Source organism: Echinops telfairi, unplaced genomic scaffold, assembly GCF_000313985.2.
Source record: "Echinops telfairi isolate 266 unplaced genomic scaffold, ASM31398v2 ScPeMD7_7424;HRSCAF=8462, whole genome shotgun sequence".
Lineage (NCBI taxonomy): Eukaryota > Metazoa > Chordata > Mammalia > Afrosoricida > Tenrecidae > Echinops > Echinops telfairi.
In genome coordinates this window covers 7,756,458-7,773,131 of record NW_022111324.1, presented here as the reverse complement: position 1 = coordinate 7,773,131, position 16,674 = coordinate 7,756,458, and the positions used below count along the sequence as shown (strand labels likewise).

Below are 16,674 nucleotides of genomic sequence, written 5' to 3'. Positions count from 1 at the left end.
CCGCCAGTGACTGCTTCAGAGAGGCAGAGGGGAGAGGAAGGACTCTTGCGTCAGCACTCCCCCTCTCAGCGCAGGCGCTGTCTGCGGACTCAATAAAGACCCCCATTCACACATGCTTCGGCGAGTTGCCTGATGGGGTAAACCGGGTCTGGGCTCTCCATGGTTCCTGAGCCTGGAACTCGAAGTTAACCTGTCCTTTCTGAGGGATGTCCGGCCATCCCTGTGAAGCCGTCCTCTCTGAGCCTCACTTCCTCATGTGGAAGGTGGACAGAATGGCCCAGTGAGTGTGTCCATCTTTCTGGCAGCCCAGGCGGCCGTCCTGATGGTCTGTGGGCCCGATCCTGAGAAGGCTGCCTGGTCCGGTTGAGAAACTGCCAGGGCCAGTTCCCAGGCCCTTTGTGCCTCGCGCCCTGTCTCCTGCCCGCTCCCCAGGCTCAGGGTGGATGGAGGGGCGGTCACTCTCAGAAGTCAGAGAGATGGACGCCAGCACATGGCCTGTGCTAGTGACGAAGTGGAGGACGGCACCGTGTGGACACACAGCCACGCGGCGCTCTCACACTCACCCCAAGCTCCCTGCCATTGGCCCTGCCGTAGAACTGCTTCTGTGCATTTCTGAGGCTGGCCATCTTTACAGGACCCGAAAGGCCCGCCTTCCTTCCACGGAGCCGCGGGTGGTTTCAGCTTGCTGACCTCGTGGTTAGCAGCCTATCACGTAACCACACCACCACCAGAGCACCATGGGGGCTTTCTACTTAGCCCATAGAAGAACAAGGAATCGCGCTCCTCCTAGTCCCCCAGCCCACAGGGGCCGGGCTTGCCCCATGAAGCCTACTGGACAGCATCTCAGACAGCACCCTGGTTGCAGGGGGACAGCAGGCCAGGGGCTCGTCTACCTGCCTACGTCTCCCATTTCCTCTCCCGTGAGGAGCGAGCGGCATGGCAGAGACTCCTGACATCTCCCGCCCAGTCTTCCCTGGCGGTGGGAGTTACCTTCTCTCCAAAAAATTGTTACAAGTGAGGGATCAATGTCCCCTCTGCCCTGCAACTATCCAGACAAAAGCAGCGGGTTTAATGATAAGGCACTCGGTAGGAAATGGAAGGCCTGCCAGCGTTTAGTTGTCAGGAGGAAGTCTAGCCCTGGAGAGGGCTTGTAAGCGTTTAGTGTTGTTTCCAACCCTGAGGTTCCCACGACTCTCGGAGTGTCTGGGTGTGTGTGGGGAGGAGAGAGATGGCTTGGGGCTTGTGATTGCTGTACACAGGCGATCTTGGAGCTAAAAGACCCCAGAGACCTTTTTCAGTGTTTACATGTTTGATGATCATGAATAGAAAGTATTGATCAAGTCCTTTCTGTGGTCCAGACCCAGGCCAAGCATCAAGGAAGGAATTCATGATTACAGTAATGGCATGAAGTCAGAGGCATATTATCACCTCCTGTTGACCTCAGATGAGGAACCTGAGTCTGGGTTAACGCATTTCTCTTAAGAGTTCCCAGGCAGTACGTCTCAGAGTCGAGGATGTTGGCCTAGGCAGTCTGGCCTCACCCCCTCCCAAGTCCTCTCCTTCTCTCCATGGGCTGTGCAGCCGCAGTAGGCAGGCTCTGGCATGGTCGCAGGTCCTGGCTCCCTGGCTAACCTTTGTGTTTCTTGCCTTCTTTCTCAGAAGTTGCCAAGAACTCTGTTCTTCACGTGAAAGCCGACGTGCACAAGTCCCTGGACAGTTATGCGGCCAGCTTGGCCAAAGCCATTGAGGCTGAAGCCAAAATCAACTTGTTTGGGGAGGAGGCATTGCCAGGGGTCTTGTTCACAGCTCGGACTGCCCTGGGGGCCGGTTGCGGGGGCCGCCGGGGCAGCAGAACTCTGGCAAGCCAGCGCCTCCAGTTGCAGAGCATCGAAGAGGGGGACGGCTCGGCCGTGGAGCAGCGATGAGGCCCTCCCAGTAGGCCGGGGCTGAGCCGGAGAAGCTGTTCAGAAGATGATCCCCATCGCGGCGCCTGGGCTGGCCTGTGCGGGAGCCCCACAAGCACGTGGACATGACTGTGGCCCATGCAGACGCTGCCGCGGGATAGGGACAGCAGCTGGTTTGCAGCCCCTGGCCGAAGGACTGGGAACTGTGCCCAGTGGCAGCGGTGACTCCAGTGGCTGCTGTCCAACCCCACATGGGCTTTGTTGAGATCCCAGTGCTGGGACCAGAACAAGTGGTCGAGGGTGTGGGTGTGGCCTGGGCTTTGTGGGAGGTGGCTGTGGAGCTGGGAGGGAGCAACCCTGTGGAGATTGAGCACTTCGTTTGTCACAGCCTGCATCCTCCGGCCAGCCAGGCACCCGGGAGTGCTCATCTTTGTGGACGTGGGTAGCGCTGGAGGGCGTCACCTCTAGACCCTGTGGTCCAGACAGCGAGCTTAGCAGCAGAGCCCCTCTCCTGGAGTGCCCGCACCTTGTCTCCTGCCTCCAGGCCCCAACTGCTGGCACGGGTTGGGGCAGCTCACAGGGCAAAGGCACCGGGCCTGGGGCTAGGCTGCAGAGGACAGGGCCCAGTGCCCCCCTCCCGCCTCCCCTGCAGACACTTGGTATTTCAAAGGCAAAACCACTATAAAAGACAGGAGGGAGGGGCAGGTATCAGATGTTTCCTTTTCAAAATTAAAGGAAAAAGCAAAACCCCTGTGCATAGGACACAGCACTGTTTTACCAAGCCTGAATGGGGAGGTGCTAAGGTAGCCAGGGAGTATTGTTCCCGTGGGAGGACACCCCACAGGAAGGCCTGGTGGAGTAGAGCCTATTTGTGATGCGATGAGTGTCATTTCCGAGGGCATTTCCGACGTCCAGCAGTGACTGTTCGTCCAACCAGGGCACCACAGGGTAGGCCACAATCGAGAGCTCTCAGCCCCGCCCCGCCTCGGGCCTTTGAGACTGGGTGTGGGAGAGGAGGTGGTGAGGAGCTGGATTGAATTGTGGCTTCCAGCTCTGATCTTGGGTGTTCTCTGACTTTGGAGAGAGAGGAAGAGTGGACCCACTGACCCACACCGCTGTCAAGTTGAATGTCATCCCTTATTGGGGTCGGGTCTGTGTCTGAGCCGTTTAAAGCACTCCCGATGGAATGCCGGGCCCCAAGTTCCATCTTGGGGGAAGAAGGACACCTCCCTCAGAGGTGGAAGTGGAGCAGCAGGAATTAAAATTGGCGTGGGAGCAGCTCGCCCTCTCCCCTTTGGGGGCTGCGGAGGGCACCGTCCTTTTGCTGTGGAGCCGAAACCAATGGTTGGCCCACTGTGGACAGTGGCCTGGGTCTCTCCCATCTTCACGGTGATGGAATGCAACGACAGTGAGTCTTGTCGGCTAGGGACCGGGCCCTGCCCTCGAGTTTGGCGGGGGGTGCTAGGGGCTTCTCTAGAGTTGCTGAGGATGGCTTCACTGGTGGCTTCTGGTGGGGAACTATGCGGGTCAGACATTCTCCTCCTACTGCTGAGTGGGGAGGTGGTTCCTTATCTTGGGGTGTCTGTCCTGTGTAGTCTAGTAGACAGGCATTTTTCTGGCACTTGCCTAGTTTCTAGAGGGACCATTCTCCTGATCAAGTACGGGCACAGAAGGAGCTCAGGTTAGACACACGCTCAGGGTCAGAACAACCTGGGGAAGGTTAGCAGTTGCATGAGGCAGGTTGGCATGGAAACCAAGGGTTCCAGAATGTCTTCCATGGGAAAGAACCCTGATCAGAGGCCAGCTGAGAGAGGCCCTTGATTTTCTAATAGAAAAAAAAATTTTTTTTAAAGAATTCACCTTTCTTTCCCAATATTCCACTGAGGCTCATTTATTTGCTCACCTGTCCTCACTGCCTATCAACCCTGTGCCAAGCCCCAAGCTCGGCCCCATGTGCATGAGCACTAGTGTTTATACTGATTTAGGGGAGAGGCCTGGAGGACCCCCATTATTACAGGTGACCACAGAGAAGAGCTGGGCATACCCCCCTCAGGAGTTGAGAGAACTCCATGATTCAGGTGGTGATCTGAACACATTTTGCGTATTCTAGGATTTACATCTGCCTTCATTCAGCAAGACTGCGAAGGGCCCACTAAGCTCACTGCCCTGGACTCAGTGACCCTGTAAATCAGGGTAGAACTGCCTCTGGGTTTCTGATACTAACTCCCCAGGAGTGGAAAGCCGGAGGAGGGGGATGATCTGCATACATCAAGTTTCTGAGGCAGCTTCTCGGGACATTTGCTCTCATTGGACGAGGTCAAAGTCCCTAGCTGTCCCCACAGCTCCCAAGCTCATTAGCCAATGTAGGCCAAGGCCTTCCTGAGTCCCCTCGTGGACAGAGGCAGGTGAGACGTGTGGCCACTCGTGGGTGGAAAATATCTCAATGTTGTGACTAGGTTTTGACAGGATGTCCCTCAGGGCTGAGTCCCACACTACAGTGCACACCTCAACACTGCAGCCCTTGCGCCCTGACCACACCCACCACCTGTACTGAGGGCTGGGGACAGCCGTGTGGTTGTGACGCACTTCCTACAAGTGGAGAGCTCTAACTCTTCGGAGCTGCAGCCCCCAGCCTGTAGAGGACACTGCATCTCTGCTAACGTGTGGGACCCCACTTTAAGCTCACAGGTGTTGCTGCTACTCACCTGTATGACATTAAGAGGGTTGGAGAGTCTAAGAGCAAGGAACCTCTCTGGTCTTTGGCTCTCAGTGATGGAGCAGCCAGAACCCAGCTAGTGAGCAGGGCCTGGGGAGGGAGGGACTGTGTTTGAATACAATGAGCAGTCCTGGCCTACTTAGATTGAAGTGTGAGCTCCTTTATGCTCCTGAGATCTCACTGAGCTACCGGGAACTACAAGTGTAATGGTGGCAGGGAACTGACATTTATTGAGCGCCTACAGTATGCCAGGCATCACATTGGGGACTTGTTGGGAATAGCACACAGTTTGATATTTAAGTTCTGGCTTCAGCCTTACAACCCCAAAGGCATGTTTGTTCTGCCCTGATGTGTACTGAGTGCCAAGTCAACTGCCCTGCAACCACGGGCGTGCCTTTGCTGAGTTAAAGGAACGTGAGACCATGATACATGTGTGATGCAGGAAGAGGTGGCTACCACTGTATGTGAGAGCACAATCGTGTGTGAGCTGTGCTCACAGAATCTGGGAGGCCCTGGGAAGGGAAGTGACTTGTCAAGGTCTCTCAGTTGAGCAAGGCCACCTGGGTCAGGGTCAAACCCCAGGTCTTGGCTATGCAGCCCAAGGAAGGTTCAAAACATCATTTTCAGAAGGTGCGCTATAGACTTCTCTAGGTAGAAAGTAGTAGTGTAAACTGTGGAGCTTGGGAGACAGGAAAATGATCTGTTAGCAAGACCTAAAAGCGACCATATGCAAGACAAAACCCACGAGGCCCAAGGAAAGCGACGGGATCCATTGGGATGAGTTCAAAGCACAAACTCAAGTCAGCACAAGATTACCAAGAGCACAATATTGGTCAGTGTGCTTCAAAAATAAAACTCACGGTCACTGAGTTGTTACCGACTCATAGCAACCCAATAGGACAGGGAAGAATTACCCCTGCGGGTTTCTGAGACTTAATTCTTTATAGGAGTAGGAAGCCTCGTCTTTCTCCCAAGGAGCGGTTGGTGGTTTCAAACTGCTGACCTTGCAGTTAGCAGACCAACATGTAACTGACCATGTTCTAGGGCTTCTCAGTGTTATTCTTAGGAGAACACAGTACGCTGTGCTCATTCCATCCAAAAGTATTTTCCTGAGCAGTATACCTAACAGGAATTAGAAACCCCTTCTGTTTTCCGTTCGACAGCACCACTTGGAAGTATCACAAATACTGGGCGAGTCAGCTCCTCCCAGAGGAGCACACAGACCCAGCACACTAAGGGGCCTGGGCTGGCAAGGCCAAGCTGGCGGGTCGGAGAAAACAGCCAGCCGACTGGGAACAGACAGGTCCGTCAGCCAATGCTGTGTTCTGGTCACAGACCGCTGGATGCAGAAGTGGTTAAAAGACAAGCTAAATCCAGAAATATATTTAACTTGAAGTTTTCAGATTTTGAAAGAAAAATGTTTTAGGATTATTATGAGTCAATATTTATAAGCAAGGAAAATTGTATTTAGAATAGTTTTGTTGATCGGATTAAATGTTTTTGGTATGTGTATAGCGGCGGACATGTGTGCACACGTGTTTGGTTGTTGCCCATGCTAAAGTCATCTGGGTAAAATTCCCTGCAGTTGTCATAAATTTCCCCATGCGGCTTGCACAGAATTATTAAACGGCCAACTTAGCACAGCCAAGCTATGCAAAGCACTCCACATTTGAAGATCCGCTGTTGGTGTTGCGCAGGTGTGTGATGCACGCACAGACACACGCTCTAAAGTACAACCACACTGCGTGAGTTGAAGATTCTGAGCCTTGGAACCATCTCGGTCCACAAACCTACCTACCAGACCCCCTCACCTACCAGCACTGACATCACTCCTTTTTTCTGGAAATCACATAACTGCAAAATTTCAACTAAAGAACAAGTAAAACATTCAAATACAAGTGTACACTTTAAAATTTAAGCTCCTGTCAACAAATCACAGCTGTCTATCAGTTTGTTAGTCCTTTGGTCCAGAACACCTTTTTTCACTTGAAATGTTTTAATAACTCTTCTGTACGGCCTGGGAATCTGCTAATGGGAACTGGCATACAGCTTGTACTTGATGAGGCCAACACTAGGCGGATGTTGCTTGATACCTGACTAAGGCTGAATGTGGTTAAAACCAACTTTAAGCTGTTTCTCCTTTTGTTGAACTGTCAGGCCAACTATAAAGCGGTGAAGTCCATAGTATGACAGGTTATCGGCTAAGGTGAAGTTATAGCCCATAAGGCAAACTTTGTCTTCCAGGTGGGAATTCAGATCCTTCAGCAGAATGCGGGCGTCGTCTCTAGTGGCGTGTCCATCTCCTTGAGTGACCCTGTCTTGCAGCAACTGCTGTATGACAGCTTGCTTTTTGGCAGTTTGGTTGGCCAGCCTGACTGGAGGAGCTGCTGTGGCTGTTAACCTGGGACCATTGTTTTGATGAGCTGCAATCTGGTGCTCACCTGGGCGCTGTATTTGTACCTCCTACTCAGCCCCAGGGATTCTTGAGCAGTGTCAACTCCACAGCTGCTCCACCATCTTCCTGTGGGAGCTTCTGGCCAGGGTGAGGCCTGGGCAACCTGTAGGTTTTCTCTTTGCTGTCTGCCTCCCAGATGCTCACCTGGCCTGCCTTGTGCCCGAGTTATAAAGAGCATCAAGTGGCCAAATCTCCAGAGCCTTTGACACATCCCATCTTGGTCGTATTCTTGCTTTTTCTGCCAGTCATTCCATTACTCTGCCCAACACTCCACTGCACCCTGTCCACACCGTGACTGCTGCTCCCCGGGAAGACTTACAAGCACTGTAAACTTACAGCGGTCTCTCTGGAAGGCCCTGCAACCTCCATGGGTTCACGTGGCCCTCATACAGCCTCTACGACAGGTTGACCCATAGGATCACTCTAAGGTTAAAGAGGAAGAAACAGAAGGCCGGAGAAGGCAGCTTGACCAGGTTACATGACTTTGGAAACCAGAAACAATTCGGATTCTTGACCCCTTTGGACATGTTCCAGTATCCTCAATATGGATACATACATGCTCTTGTCTAGGGTAAAACCTAGAAATCAAAGTTCAATGGGAATGGGTAAACTGAGCAGGCCAGTTTCTAAGAGCTGCCCTGCCTTCTTACAGAAGAGCAGGCGACCAGGCTTGCAGCCACCTTGCAGAAACTCCTGGTCTACACACAGTATGGGGATGCTGCTTGGCTGTACCTGGGAGTCTTCACAGCCTAGCAGAGAAGGCATATGCCTTAGTCTTAGTATCTGTCTTCGGCCCTCCAACCAGGCTATTTGAGTTTCTGAAAATAAGAGGAACGTTCCCCCTAGCAGGCAACTAAATGTGACATGTATTGCCTTAAAAAAAAAAAAGTTTTTTTAAGGCAGCTGTTTCAGCAAAACCCAAAAGCATCAAGAGAGGGGCCCACATGCCCCCGGCAAACCACCAGATTTGTGTCCTTAGCAGTGTCTTTTAGCCAAAGTTGCAGTTACTGCTGGTCTGGCAAGAGATGTGTGTGTGTGTGTGTGTGTGGGGGGGGGAAGACAGTGGATGGGGAAGGGGTTGGGGTGTCACATGGTACTGACCTTGTGTCAGTGTCTGTGCTTGTCTAGGTACTTTAGAGAAATCCACAGAAACTCATGTATAAGAGTTTTATATAAAGGTTAAGTGCACATCAAGAAAACATTCCAACCCAGTGCTGCCCAAGCCCACAAGTCAACATTAACCCATTAATCCATATGTCCAACACCAATCCACAAAGTCCTCCATCTCACAACACACACACACAATGATGGAGACTGCAGGAGGAAAGCTGAGTCAGTGAATGTGTAAGTATCTCAGCGCCGGCAGGGGTCTCCACATGGGTGCTCCAGCACACACAGGGCTGCAGCAGGGTAGGTCCATGTGGCTTCTTCTTAGAGATGTCTTGCAGGAAGTGAGCCCTGCCAGCTGAAGCAGGGAACTGGCTAAGGCAGCTGCACCCTGTTCCGGCCATCAGAAAGCTAGAGACCCGAGAACTAGAAAGGTGAGATTCACTGAGCCATTTATCGCTGTGCCCTTCAATAAACCCCACGTGTTTATCAACCAGGTTGGCACAATAAACTACCTACCTCAGTGTTCAAATTTTGCCAGCACTGGATGAGTCTCAAAATCCATTAAATGACTGAGCCAGGTATGTCAGTGCAATGTCTTCTCCAGTTACTGGCTGGCAAGGAGGTCGATGAATATTGTCCCTGGCTGGCAGTCAGGCCAGAGGGAAGCTGCTGGGGTGAGCTGCTGCCACGAAGGGAGACAGTTTCTAGGAGCACTCCGAGTGACATTCCCGATTCCAAAGGCCACTCTTACAAAAGGAAGAATTGATGTGTCACTCAGAGACTGACAGCAAATGCTGTGTGTGTGTGTGTGTGTGTGTACACATGCGTGTGCTTGGAAGCAGAAGTGACCATAAAATACCTGTGAAATTCTCCTCCTGGACCACAGAAAATGACCGCTAAGGTACCGTGAGCTTCTGACAGAGGCTCGGCACCAGGGAAGCAGCAAGGGGAAGCCACAGATGTGTCGTGTGCTCACCTGGGTGACAGGAGGAAGAGTACTAGGAATATATATACACTGTACACTGAAAATAATCGAGTATCAAACTGTTATTTTGTGAATTGATCTGAAACATGGACAACTGTGTAGACGGGGGAAAGACAGCATCAGTGAGTATGTAGGAGGGGGCTAGGTCTACAGGAACAGTTAGGGTCACAATTGAAGGGGAGGCTGGGTGTGCGTGCTGAATGCAGATGGACACGGGCTGGGGATGATCAGGAGTTAGAAACGGTGCCCACAGCTTTCTGTTGAGATCCAATGGTGGAGAGGGGAACTGCTCGTCAGAAGCCTTAGAAAGGTGCTGCGCTGTGTCCAGTACATGAGTTCGCCACGCTGCCCTCAGTGATTTAGGCTTGAAGCCTGACCCCGTCCTTTGTAACCAGGTACGGCTACCTCACATCGAGAAGGTCTCAGCTCAAGATTGGAGGTGAAGACAGAGCACTTGGGAAGGAAAAATTTTAAAAAGGCCTTTCTGTGAGAGCCTCTCACACAGAAGTCACAATGGGAAAAGGTTACAAAATCTAGAGACCAGAGAAGGGCGGGCCTCGTTAATAACAGAACAGATTGGGAAAACCGGGGCCAAAGCAGCCGGGTGGCAAAAGCCAGTCATAAAGAAAGAGTCAAATGCAGGATGTCTTAAAACAACCAATTTCTTTAATTAGAAAGCAACAAACATGCAAATGGGCAAGTATAGAAAGTCACCGGAACCCCCATGGTCACGATCAGGAAAGTACTCTTCCACAGTGGCCACGCGGCTCCTCTGAAGGCGAGGAGCTATTGCACGTTGCATCTTCTAGCACTCCTCATTCACGGCAAAAGGGTTTAAAACATTTTGCTAAATTTGTTTTACACACGCTCCCAAATCCATGCACACAATTGTTCCAAACCAATGTTAGGTTGTCCCATAAAAAGGGAAAAACTCCAAAAACCCCAAACCTTAAAATTGCACTAAAGCTCTGTAAAGGACAAAATAGGATCAATGCCTGATACAAATTCCAGAACATTTACGTGCTTGCCAACAAGAGTTGACTACTCTTCATCCTCATTTTCATTCTCCTGGCCAGAGCCTTCGGATCTGTCACCCTCCAACCGGTCTGGAAAACATGGGTATAGGAATCACCAGAAGAAATACTTTGACCATTACCAGTATAATGACCTTCGAAGCCTTTTCATATCAAATGATTAAAATATATACAACACACCACTACTTAAATACTGCACAGCACAGTGTGGTAGGTAAGTTATTTTTTATCTGTTTAATATGTAAGTCAATGTTGAGTTGGCCCAAACTCCTGGTGACAGTAAGTAAGAAGCACGGCACCATTAGCTATGAATAGGCTTAGGACTCTAAAACACACACAACCTAAACATCTTGGCATGTGGGTCCTAAGGAGTTGTATCAGGTGCCACCCGGGACAGATGGCATGACACAGAATCCGGGGTGCACCTTGAGCTGTGTAATTCTGTCAAGACATCTTCAGCAAAATGCCGAATAAGTTCCAGGCACAGTGTCAACTACTGAGGATAAAAGGTGATCAAGTAAACGTGTGTTCTCCATCTAGAAGTAGCTTACCTAAGCTCAAACAAACAAACCCCAAACTTGCTGCATCGAGTTGATTCGGACTCAGAAGGGCAGCCCGAGAGATCGGGGAGGACTGCCTCTGTGGGTCTCTGAGACCGAGTCTTGACAAGAGGAGCAAGCCTCGTCTTCTTCCCAGGGAGCAGCTGGGGAGTTAGAACTGCTGCCTGTGCTCAGCAGCCACGGAGTCATCCACTCCGTGGGGAGAGCTCAGCGTAACCGGACTGAACCCTTAAGTGCACACAATGACAAGGCTCAACTCCAGACGTGCTCATCCAGCCCCGAAGGCTCAAGCCAACCTGGGAGCACAGCATGCTCTCTCAAGGTTTCATGATTTGGGTTGGCTGTTCTTCTGCTTGGGACATGGCACCCACTTCTTCAGCTAGGCAAGTATCTGCTCATTTGTCTTCATGGAAACATGAACCCTGTGGTGAGATGTTCCTGTGAGTTCTTCCAACACCCAGGCTGCAGAATCATTAATTCCCGCCACACTCTGGGGTAGCTTTTACGAGCCCCGAGTAATGATCATAATTTTCATAACGATTGGTGTGTCTTCTTGAAGACTAGACGGTGAACTCTTGGAGGACAGAGTTATGTCTGTTACTTTTATAGGTTAGGAGCTTGCTAGAGGATGTTCAATGAAAGTTTATGGAATAAATAAATGTGAAATTTATTATGAGAAGATTATACTCGGGTGTGAAAAGACAGCAGCATAAATCACTGTAGTTCCTAGAAAAGCACCTTTCTGGAAAATATTACAGTTAGATACAGGGAAAGCGCTCACTCCCCCTGCTGAATGGTGAGGTTTTATGTGTTATCCACGGAGGCATACGCACTCCGATTGTATCCTAAGTCAATGGACACGAGGCATAGCATACAAAAGGGAGTATGTCATTAATGGTCCAATTGAATGAAATAAAGCCACCCCAATACTAGCTTCAGAAGCTGAGATGCAGTCAATTAATATGGCCCTTCTAGCCATAAAATTCCTGATGTGATATATTTCAAGCCTGTGGCTATAACCCCGTTTTGGAGGGAGTGCTCTGGTACAGGATTAGGGTGGGATGTATCTTAGACTCCTAGTACAAGGCGCAACTTCAGCCACAATCTTTCGTTTTCCTTGGGGGTGTGATCTCCTGAAAGAACCAAGCCACGACTCCATTTAAGAGCCATCTAAGAAGCAGGGAGAGAGAATTCCCAGGGCCATCGGAAGAGCAAGTTTGAGATTTCTGTTGGAAATGGTGGTGGCTGACATCAGCTGTACCAGGGACTATGGGACAGAGAGACAGAGGAGCAGCACCGAGACTATGGGGCTGTGAGACAGAGTTAGAGGCAGGATTTCTGGTCCAGAGAAAGAGGCCGAGGGACCACGTGGCTGAGAAACTGAAGACCAGAGAGAGACTGGCTGCTGGCTGAGGAGAGGGGTTGCTGTGGACCAAAGGCTGTAGTCATACTGTTTACAGATCCTGACTTCTAGTAGGCTGCTAGTGCCCCTAAATAAGCCTTCTTAATCATGAATTTTGTCTGTGGCCACTGCAATGAATTATGAAACCCAGCTTAGAAGTAGAGTGCCATGGGAGGACTGGTTGGTGTCAGAACAAGGTAAAGGAGGATGAAGGGTAAAGGCAATGCCTGGTCTCCTGGCTCTTGGCAGTAGGGAAGCCAAAGGAGGTACGATATGGTCTCACAAGCTGCTCACAGCGGGAGCCTGGTGGTGCTGTCAGGTGAGTGGAGAATGCCAACTATGAGGTTGGCAGTTCAAACCCACCAACCACTCTTCTGGAGAAAGGTAAGACTAATATGCACCTGTAAAGATTTATAGCCTCAGAAACCCTCTATAGGGCTGCTATGAGTCAGAATCGCCTTGATGGCAGTGAATCCGGTGACTTCAAGGAGCACTGGGGATGTAGGATTGAAACACCAGGCTCTCCACAAGGGAAAGAGGTGACATTCTGCTTCTGTAAAGACTTACCATCTAGGAACCCCCTGGGGCCGTTCTACTGCGCACTGCGGGCTGACATGAGTCCGAATGGACTCAGTAGCAAAGGGCTTGGCTTGTTCACATGCTGACTTAATTCCAGTGTGAAACTCTGTTTACTATTTGGTTTTATAAAATCAATATACTGATTTCATTCAAAATGCAGATAATTTAGTTGCATTCAAATAAATATGAAAGGAGTTATGCAATAATAATTTCGGTCTCTGAGAAACAAGATGGACACAACCAGGATCAACTGCATGCCTACTAACACCAATTGCTTAAGGAATTAATAACCTAATGTATGTGTATATGACTTATGATCCAAATGATAAAAAGTTTAACTATTATTATACAATACACATTTGTAAAATAAATGAGCAAAATAGGTTCAAATAGATGTTCACAGATCATTAAGTAATTAAAACAAAGTGGGTGGATTTCTGACCAGTGTACAGCCACACCAGGGGTATTAGTATACAGAGATTCCAAAATTTGTACCATGTTATATGAGAACAAAAGATGAAGTGCCCACTCTACTTCAGTATTTTATCATAGTGGGAATCCTGAACATGATGGACTACGTCCACTTCTAACATATTGAGACAGTTTTTAAAGACCAGGTTGGAATGCTAAAATCGGTGTTCCGCAAAAAAATGGAGGATGACTACATCATTTCCTAACTGTCAAATTACATCACTATGTAACTGTAAAACTACTGAAGAATCCTGACCCAGGGCCAAGTTGACAGACAACCTTGACTACCACAGTCAGCCTTCCTCTGGCCTTGCATACTGGGATTAATTATTTCTACACATCAGCCACTAATGTCCAAAATAGTTGGATGTATTTTTTTAATATTACTGTCATAAATGTGTCAAGTGTTTGTCAGTCTTATCAGTGGCACATGAGAAAGTACTGTCACCCTATTTTACAATTTGTAGGCTTCTCGCCCAAATTTATTTTGGTTATCACACTATAAATGAAACAAGAAAACAGAAGGTTAAGTAGACACTAAAGGCAGAGTCCAAAGCCAGACACAGAGAGATATATGACGGCCAATAGACTCTTACAATATTTCGGAAACTTCAAAAAGATGTGGGACAAGTGTGATTGATACAATTCATACATGGTTTGCTATAAGAGCTGTAAGAGCCCCCAATAAAATGATTAAAAAATAAATATATAAATAAATAAAATAAAAAGATTGTGGGAAAGATCCATAATCTTTTAATTCCATTTTTGCATGAACTTTTTTCTTTTGGAGGCATGAAGCCCCTCCTATGTCACAAAATCAATGACAATGGCTTCTGGAGTGAGGAGGGCAAAAGAGCTGTTCATTCATGAAATTCAACTCGTTCAGCTGCTGCAGAGCGATCTCTGGGAATGTCAACTCAATTTCTGAGAGTAGATTCTAGAGAAAATTGTTCACAAGGGCTACTGGAGGGGTGAAACTGGCAAAGCAGTTCAATACTTTAAGGAATTTCTGGTGGGAAATGACAGTCAAGGAGATTTATCGTGTGTGTGTTTCAAATGAAAATACCATCATTTTTATAGTCAGTGTTTCAAAGGTATATAAGACAAAACTGCTTTGTAAATAGGATTTAAATGTATGAAAAGGTTCCTTTCTTCTCTGTTAGAAATGCTCCTTCAGAGAATGGGGAAAGTATGAAGAAATTAAATCGTCTTACCTAAGACATAAATTGGGGAGTGGGGGTAGGTGGACAGGAAGGATAAGTTAAAAAAAAAAATCCCCAAAGAAAACCAGGATTCCACAAAAATACTCTATTTTCCAGGTTTTATTCCAATAACTATTGGATTTCTTCAGAAAGTAAAAAAGGGAGGAGTGAAGATGGTGATCAAGGCCGATGGCGCACAGCCCCTCTACAGTGAAGACCTGAGAGACCAAGTAGACCAGATACGGATGGTAATCCTGGGTCATCGAGCAATAGAAGGATCAAGAAGTTACTCAAATACCAGGTGGAAGAAGAAATTGATGGAAAGCAGTGAATAGGGAGATATTCAGAAGGGATGGGTCATCCCATCTGACCTGACACAGCACGGCTCTTTTGAGAAACTTCACAGAATCTCCAGTAAACCGAGACACAGTGCTGACAAACCCTGAGCAAAGGGAGTGAGAGCCGGAGCTAGCTCCCAGGAAGGGGCGTGCAGGAAGGCAGGCTGGACTGAGGCGCTGGGGGAGCAGGAACGGAACGACTCATCTGTTTCCCCCTCGTGTTTATCACTTCCTTTCTGTCGGTGACCATGGGATTTCGCACCCCCGCTTTTCTTTTTCTAATTTTTGGAGCTGCTAGTTTAAACTATTTATACATGTTTTTCTTTTTTAAATATAAGGATTTATTGCTATAAATTGGCCTTTGAGGACTATATTTTTAATTTCATTTTTACGTCTTCAAAACGATTTTATTGGGAGCTAATACAGATTTCATTTTTATTTTCTTTTATTACCCTTATATTTTGTTTCCATGTATTTCTTTCTATTTTTTAAAAAACCTTGTTCTTCCTACTATTTATTTCATCATTAGGGTAGAAACAAATGAAACCGAAAACAGAAAAATAGAGAGAATTCATAAAATGAGAAGTTGGTTCTTTGAAAGGTCTCATGAAATTGAAAAATCACTGGTAAACTGACAGAAGACAAGGCCGGGACTAGGCAGATGGCAGACCACAGCCCCCCACTGGAGAGCAAAAGAAGAGTAATGGAATACTATGGAAAACAGGACTCCTGGAAGAAATGGGCCAATTTCTAGAAACATTACTTACGTAAACGATCTGAGGCAGGACATGTTAAGACCCGTAAAAGAAGCAATTATCACAGCGACCATTTACAAACTCCCAATAACCACCACCAAACTCCTGGGGCTTACGAGTGGCCTTTTCTTCTGCGGAGCATTCAGAGAGAAGCTGACTCCAAGTCTAGTCACTCGTTCAGAATTCAGAAAGGGACAGGTCCCCTCCAGGTCCATGCAGGAAGCAAGCTAACATGGATGTGGGGCAGCAACATGCTTTTCAAAAATCACCATGACACGAGGAGCTGACGGGTGCTCTTACCAGCGCGGATGTGATTCAGGGACGCCAACATCCTCAACATGAACGAAGCTGGGACTGTGATGGTGTTTCTAGTCTCTTCCAGCATCAGTTCATTCCGAGTGATCACCTAAGGGGCGAGTTAAATGGGCATGTCAAACATCACACAGCAACTCTATCGCCTCCTGAAAGTGTAGGAAAACAGTTAAAATTTGAACAGTCAAGGAGTGATTTCATTATGTACAAGGGGCTTCCAAGAAGCTCGTGGGAAATGGCATTAAGATAGGCTATGTAATCTCTATTGAGAGCCGTTAGACATTCAAAAGCAAACCAAACCCACTGCCATCAATTCTGGCTCATAGCAACCCCAGAGGGCAGGATAGAATTACCCCGTGGGTTTCCAAGACAGTAACTACTTATGGGAGTAGAAAGCCTCTTATTTCTCCCGAGGAGCAGTTGATGGTTTCAAACTACTGACCTATGATGAGCAGTTCAACATGTAACCCACTACACTACCAGGGCTAGCTTTAAGCTATCTAATCCCAAAGAATTTGTTTAATCTGCATTTGAAATCAATTGTGGCTGCAAGAGACGGCCAAACTTTGAGACAATTTAAAACAGTCAAGAATTCAATTCAGTTTTTACTTATAATTTGTTTCCCAGCATTTGTGTCTGCTGAGAATTTCCTTAGAGACAGACATGGTAATCCCAGTAACAGCCCAGTGTTAAACAATTAAGCCTGGGTCCCTTAAGAAGACTTTATCTTGATGGAGGCTGAGGACTCTTCAAATGAAATTTCGGCGGAGTTAGCAATGAACTGAGTCTTAAGTTCTAAGAAAATGACTAAGTAACTATCCATGACCATCCCAAGAGCTAGCGTATACACA

At 48.2% G+C, this 16,674-nt stretch overlaps 2 protein-coding genes across 2 annotated transcripts in view; one reads left to right on the top strand and one right to left on the bottom strand.

The window, feature by feature from the left end:
- Positions 1 to 2,314, top strand: part of GPR161 (G protein-coupled receptor 161) — a 47,614-nt gene extending 45,300 nt beyond the window's left edge. The window contains exon 7 of the mRNA XM_030887762.2: positions 1,660 to 2,314. Coding sequence (XP_030743622.2) covers positions 1,660 to 1,925 — 266 coding nt within the window. The 3' untranslated portion in view covers positions 1,926 to 2,314. The remainder of the gene's footprint in view (positions 1 to 1,659) is intronic.
- A 7,500-nt stretch (positions 2,315 to 9,814) lies between these two features.
- Positions 9,815 to 16,674, bottom strand: part of DCAF6 (DDB1 and CUL4 associated factor 6) — a 134,646-nt gene continuing 127,786 nt past the window's right edge. Inside the window, exons 19-20 of the mRNA XM_004706846.2 lie at positions 15,812 to 15,917; positions 9,815 to 10,276 (exon numbers count right to left, since the gene is read on the bottom strand). Coding sequence (XP_004706903.1) covers positions 10,212 to 10,276; positions 15,812 to 15,917 — 171 coding nt within the window. The 3' untranslated portion in view covers positions 9,815 to 10,211. The remainder of the gene's footprint in view (positions 10,277 to 15,811; positions 15,918 to 16,674) is intronic.